Source organism: Garra rufa, chromosome 10, assembly GCF_049309525.1.
Source record: "Garra rufa chromosome 10, GarRuf1.0, whole genome shotgun sequence".
In the NCBI taxonomy this organism is placed as follows: Eukaryota; Metazoa; Chordata; class Actinopteri; order Cypriniformes; family Cyprinidae; genus Garra; species Garra rufa.
Genome location: NC_133370.1, coordinates 37752208 through 37758207, shown reverse-complemented (window position 1 = coordinate 37758207; position 6000 = coordinate 37752208). Strand labels below are relative to the sequence as shown.

The 6000-nt window shown below is 35.6% G+C and overlaps 1 protein-coding gene across 16 annotated transcripts in view; it reads right to left on the bottom strand.

Annotated features, from left to right (window-relative positions):
* Nucleotides 1–365: 365 nt before the first annotated feature.
* Nucleotides 366–6000, bottom strand: part of dlg1b (discs large MAGUK scaffold protein 1b) — a 129232-nt gene continuing 123597 nt past the window's right edge. For all 16 annotated transcript variants that reach the window (XM_073848888.1, XM_073848889.1, XM_073848891.1 and 13 more), the window contains 4 exons: nucleotides 5272–5444; nucleotides 4879–4988; nucleotides 3593–3684; nucleotides 366–2081 (listed from right to left, as the gene is read on the bottom strand). In XM_073848888.1, the coding sequence (XP_073704989.1) occupies nucleotides 1975–2081; nucleotides 3593–3684; nucleotides 4879–4988; nucleotides 5272–5444 (482 nt within the window). In that variant the 3' untranslated portion in view covers nucleotides 366–1974. The remainder of the gene's footprint in view (nucleotides 2082–3592; nucleotides 3685–4878; nucleotides 4989–5271; nucleotides 5445–6000) is intronic.

The window sequence follows — 6000 nt, the reverse complement described above, 5'->3', positions numbered from 1 at the left end:
AAGAAAGGGCCTGATCTTCCTAATGCTGAATAAAGCAAATCTGCAGGACTGGGCAGTTTTAGCAACTAATTAATTTTAGTAACTTTAATTGCTATCATTTCATTCTCGTAATTTTCACTTTATTCTCGAAACATTTCAACGTTATTCTCATAATTTCAACTTTATTCTCGAAATATTTGTGGCACTAAAACACTGTCATACTTTAAGGTGTCATAAACGGCCTCACAAAATAACAGCTCTGCCATAATCAATATGACAACTTTTCAGAAGTGCATTTATGTATACAGAATAATGCTTGGAAATGTCACACCTTATAAATATACTTAAGCCCTCCATCTGAAGGAAGACTCACACCAGCACTGTGCTGTATGAGAAAGATTTTGTTTTATTTCTCTTGAATTAGCCATTCTCTTGTTCGTTTTGATCAATGGAATGAATCGGATCAGTAGGTTATTTACATGTTTCTTTTTTTTCCAGTCCCAAAATGTCCCCAAAAAGCAGAGGTGGTGAGGTGGTAGAACAAGCAGTCTTAGTATAGAAAACAATCATGTCGAAGAGCAGGCAAGACCCCCTTCTCTGGGACGGGTTTAGAAAAAAGGAGTCTTTGTAGAGCTTCTAGCTGGACAACATCAGCCCTGCGCCAAAGCTTCGTCAGCCCTGTGAAGCTCTTCTTCCAGCTGAGACGGTTTGTGTCTGAGAGGGGGGACGGATACAGCATTCTTCTCCACACGTAATGACTCTGATGTAGCACACTTGGAGCAGATGATATTGAAATGGTGGGCAGAGAGGAGGAAGAGACAGAACTAGCTTCAAATATCATGTTAATCATCCACTAGGCTGTTTTCTTCGCATTCTCCTTGTGGCCCTGCATCGTCATTTGTTTCAGTTTAGGAAAATAAAGGGTGGTAACAGAAGAAGGAAAAAAATATATTCATACTATTTTTTTTTAAATCTCTTGCTCTAATATACATTTTACGATGTCAAGAAAATAACTCCCATCATAATAGTGCTTAAGTAAAGCTCAATATAGACTTTTATTATAACAAAATAGGCAGTTTATGGAGGGTTAAATATCTGTTAAGATCTCATTGTACAATAAATTTCTTCCACATATGCGGTGGCATTTTATTGCCTCTTAAAAATATCAGTTCCTTACAAATGGCAGACTTTCCTAAATGTAAATCAAAGTGTTGAAAACACGTACTCTGTGTAAGACACTGATTGTAGACTCCGACATTCTAACAGTGGCGGCACACGTCTCACACCTGTGCAGCGGGACATCATCTAAACACAATGACTCCATAACGCAGATGATCAGAATGAGGAGAACAATAAGCATGCCAATACAACAGTCAAGGGAGAAGTAAAAGTAGTAAATCAACAACGATGAACGTGTGGAACATACGGGACTATGGTGGAAATGAACAATGAGAAAGAAGGGCTGAAGAACACCTGGTCGTAAAAGCTACAACGTGCAAAGTTTTGCTTTTTTGTGTGTTTCTCACCGTTTTAATGAATCCGATGCCTGAGACTCCGTGTTACCATTTACACAAAAAGAACACAAAATAGAATGGGTAAAATAAAGAGACTTGTGTCAGAAAATCCAGATCGCTGTCTTTGTCCTTACAAAGTAACCTCCCTTAAACATTAAGGAACTGTACCGTTTCAAAACCCCTGGTAAACAGATGCTGGTCTGGCATAGCTTTGCTTTCTGTAAGCATGGAAGCAGTAAAGATCTGAGAAGGACAGATCATCTTTTCTTTCAAAATAGCTACTGAGGAACTAAAAGTGGGAGGTGAAGATATAGGACTGAACAGAGATTGAAATATGCTGGATTAAGGAATTAATCTGTTGAGTGAATTCTGTCAGATGGAGAAGACCAACTGAGATTACCAAAAAGAAAAAAAGAAAAAAAATACAGAATCAATAAATAAACCAGGCAGAGAAAGGGGGATGATAAACTCCTGAAGGCGTTCATAGTTTCTCCTTGGACTGTACCCATATGTATGGCCCAGACTGTTCCTCAATTATCTGCTTGACTTGATCGTAGATCTCTTCCAAAGTGTCCCCCTGAACAATAGCTGCAAAGCAGAGATGATCACAGTAAGAGACAGCATCAAAGAATATAACACCCAATAAATTTTCAACGCACGAATTGCCAGAGGTCATAGAGATTTGATCTTTTAAATAATGGTTTACAAATATAAATACATAGTGTGTTATATTCAAATCTTTCAATCTGCATTGTTTATCCTTTTGATCTTTCATTCAAAAATTCTAATTGTCCTGACATCACTTTCTGTTTCGCAGGAATATAATATATGGTAACACAAAGGTCAAATTCCCTTAAACATCCATCACAATGAGCAAAACCAAATAAATAGTTCTGATGTGCAGCAAAGAAATTGTTGAGCTTTACAAAACAGAAAGTGGGTGTAAGAAAACATCTAAAGCACTGAAAATTCCCATGTTCACTATCAGGGCAATAGTAAAGTCCTCTTTGTTTCCTTAGTACTTTATACAATACAGACTGTATCAAAGCAGCATGAAAGAGATAAACAGGAAATAGCAGAAGCAATTACCGAAACTCAGCTATGGAGACTGTTCAGATTCTGCTGTAAAAGACAGTTCTGTCATGACAACTCTCTGAAGATTTTAGCACGGTAATGGATATGACAATGTTAATGTATTCGGTCTTGGCAGAACAGATCTGCTATGCTGCTGCTAAATTGCTGATGCTGTTGTTTATGGCTGTAGTGATAGATTATTGCTGCTGCTGTTGCATGCAAGTACAGGAACCCGCTACTGCCAAAGCATATGGCGTTATGGTGCTGTGAGTATTTAAGACATACTGCTGCTGCACAAATAGCATATAAAATAACCTGTAGCAGATCTATATACAATTAAAGGTGCAAACTCATTGGCTGTGTACATGACATGAATCAATCAGCTTGTGCCAAGTTGTATATGGCTGTGAATATCGTCAGTTACGTTAACAACCTGTCAGCCTGTGCCATCTAGAGTTTCATGAAAGAACTAGCCATTAGTTTCATTATTTAGCTCAAGTCAGTTCATACCAAACAGTGTGAAGTTATTCGATCAGCTATAGGCAGTTCTACAATAGGCAGCAAAGTTATTCAGCTCAAGTCAGTTAAAAAACATTTCAAACAGCACCTACAGACATTACAACAAATTGCTGGAAAGGGTTTCAAAAACAAAGAAACAAAAAAACCTCTGTCCAGACACTACTGGACCTTTAAACAAGACAGATGAAACTACAGAGTTTCTTGACATCTTTCTGATTCTGCCATGGCCAAAATAAATTTTTGTGAATATTTGGAATGACAAACCAAAAGGATAAACAATGCAGATTTGTTTTCACAGCCTTATTTGCTCATATTTATAGTACCAAGGGGCCTAATAATGAATATTTATATATATATATCACATTCAAACTGTTTGTGTGTTTCCTGGGGGAAAATCATGACCTTGTCAATGCAACATAATGTACTGTAAAAACAGAAAAGTGAGTTAGGGTTAGCTGTTGTCTTGATGCCTATATGATAGTCACACACAGATTTAGCAAACAGACCTGTGAAGTGCTCCATGAATTCCTGTTCCAGCTTCATGGCTCTGTCGTATGTCTTCCTGCCTTGTTCCTCTGTCAGTCTTTTATTCATTTCCCTTAGGAGAGAGCAAACAGCATTACAGCCAGAGCTGGGTAGTAACTGATTACATGTAATCTGGATTACGTAATCAGATTCCAAAAATTGAGTACTTGTAATAAGATTAAGTTACATTTTAAAATACTCGTAATCAGACTGCAGTTACTTTTTATGGACTACATGATTACATATTTACACAATAGCAATAAATTATTCATAATTCAGTGATTTGCCCTAATTCCTCTTTTCCATCTTTTAAATTTTCCTTTCTAAAATAGCTTACTGCCTACTGTATATACATTCAGAAAGTCTTCAAGTGGCTACACAACATTTGACCACTCATTTATGAAAATCATTTCAGGTTTAAGAAGTGTTTTAAAATTGACTACACACTTGAATAACACATTTGAATAACCTACACATCACTCTGTAGGTTATTTAACCATGTATTTCTATGTCTTTGGAAGGCTTTTGTTATTCAAACACATTAAAATTCACAAACTCACACTTTTTTTAAAAGTACACTTGAGATTTTAATAATATTAATAATATTTTAATAACTAAGCATCACATTTGCATTCTCTGATGTTGATTATGGTCACATGACATGCAGGGAAACAAATAAAATATTTCATTTTTTTTTAGTAAGCTTTTTTTTATTTTGATTTTAAAATGATTTTTTTAAATATTCTTAATGATTTTAATTAATTATTAGCTTTTCATTAAACTTATAAACCCCCTGCAGTGTCTTCACAAACCCCAGTTTGGGAATCCTTGATGTAATATAATGTGTAATAAACTTCATGTTGCTAATAACAATACTTTTTGTATTTTTTATATCATAATGTAATTTGGAATCAGTAACAGATTACAATTTGTAAGTAATCTACCCAGCTCTGACTACAGAATTCTGTTATATTTGTTACATACATGTTTCATTGCTTGCAGGAGACAGAAAAACTTGTATGGATTAGTGATCCTTGCATACTAAACTATTTTTAGAAAACTATTTTACTACACCCTAAAGAGTTTGACTGGGTACAGTTTACAGCATATGACACAATGGCAAATACATTATTCTGGAAGAATCAAGTAGATATCCAACCTATTCCATCAGTACCATGAAAAAGCATTAGTCATTGATAGTGTGACAATGTTATAAATAGACTATGATCTTTGTAAATATTAAATTGATTCCTTGTTTTTTACTCACATGATGTTCTCCATTGATTTTGGTTTGATGAAAATAGCGATGGGGTAAAGCACAGCCACTTGCAGTCTCTTTATGGCGTTGCCTGATACATCTAGAATGCAGTGTTTGCCCTGAGGAGAGTACCAAAGACAGTGTTTCCATACAGTAAGCAATAAGGATGCATGTTATGCATTATAAATCCTGTGTTGTCAGCAGATGTGCAGGTGTATCATGGATATTGTGCCCATTTCTCCAGAAACAATGCTTAGCTCCATTCTTCAATAACACCTTATGTAAACATTGTGTAATCATTCAAATCTTTTTTTGCCTGGTAAATGTAATGTACAAAGTATGTATATTTTGTGATGGTAATAAAACACACTTCCTATGGTAAAAAATAAATCTGGATCTCACCTTTTCCGCTACCTCTTTGACAGACTGCACACTGGTTCCATACAGGTGACTGTTGTACTGGCCTGCCTCGATGAACTTGTGCTCCTGTATATCTCTTTCCATCTGCTCTCTGGACACTACAAAGTGGTAGTCTCTCCCGTCCACCTCATAGTCTCGCTTCGGCCTTGTTGTATCTAAGAAAGAGAGCAGCATATGCTACAAGCTTAATTTCTGTACAAAACCCAGAAGATTTGTAATTTCAAATACAATATGTATATGCACATAAGCATTAAATCCTAATAGGTGCTGTATCTGTGTTTATTCTGTGCAGCAATATTTAAGGCCCTGTGACTATTCTAGTTTTTCAAGATTTACTCAATAAGGATTAGGAGAAGGATTTTTGAAAATATTTTTTACTCACAATCTCTACCCGATTAAATGTTTTAGAGCTTGTCATACCTAGAAAAATGAATATCTGGATTTGGCTTATTTTAATGGTTGTTTTGGCTTATTTTAAACCTTTGTAAGTGGTATTTTGCTTTGGCCCCCTGGTTAAGAACCACTGGCTTTTTTTGTAAGCTATATCAGTATATGGGATTTCTTCTTCTATCTACTATCGGCTGTTCAACAAACATGCTTACAAACCTGTCTCAAGTAACACAGGTACATTTGTAGCAATAGCCAAAAATACATTGTATGGGTCAAAAATAATTACGATATTAAGATCATGTTTCATGAAAATATTTTGTA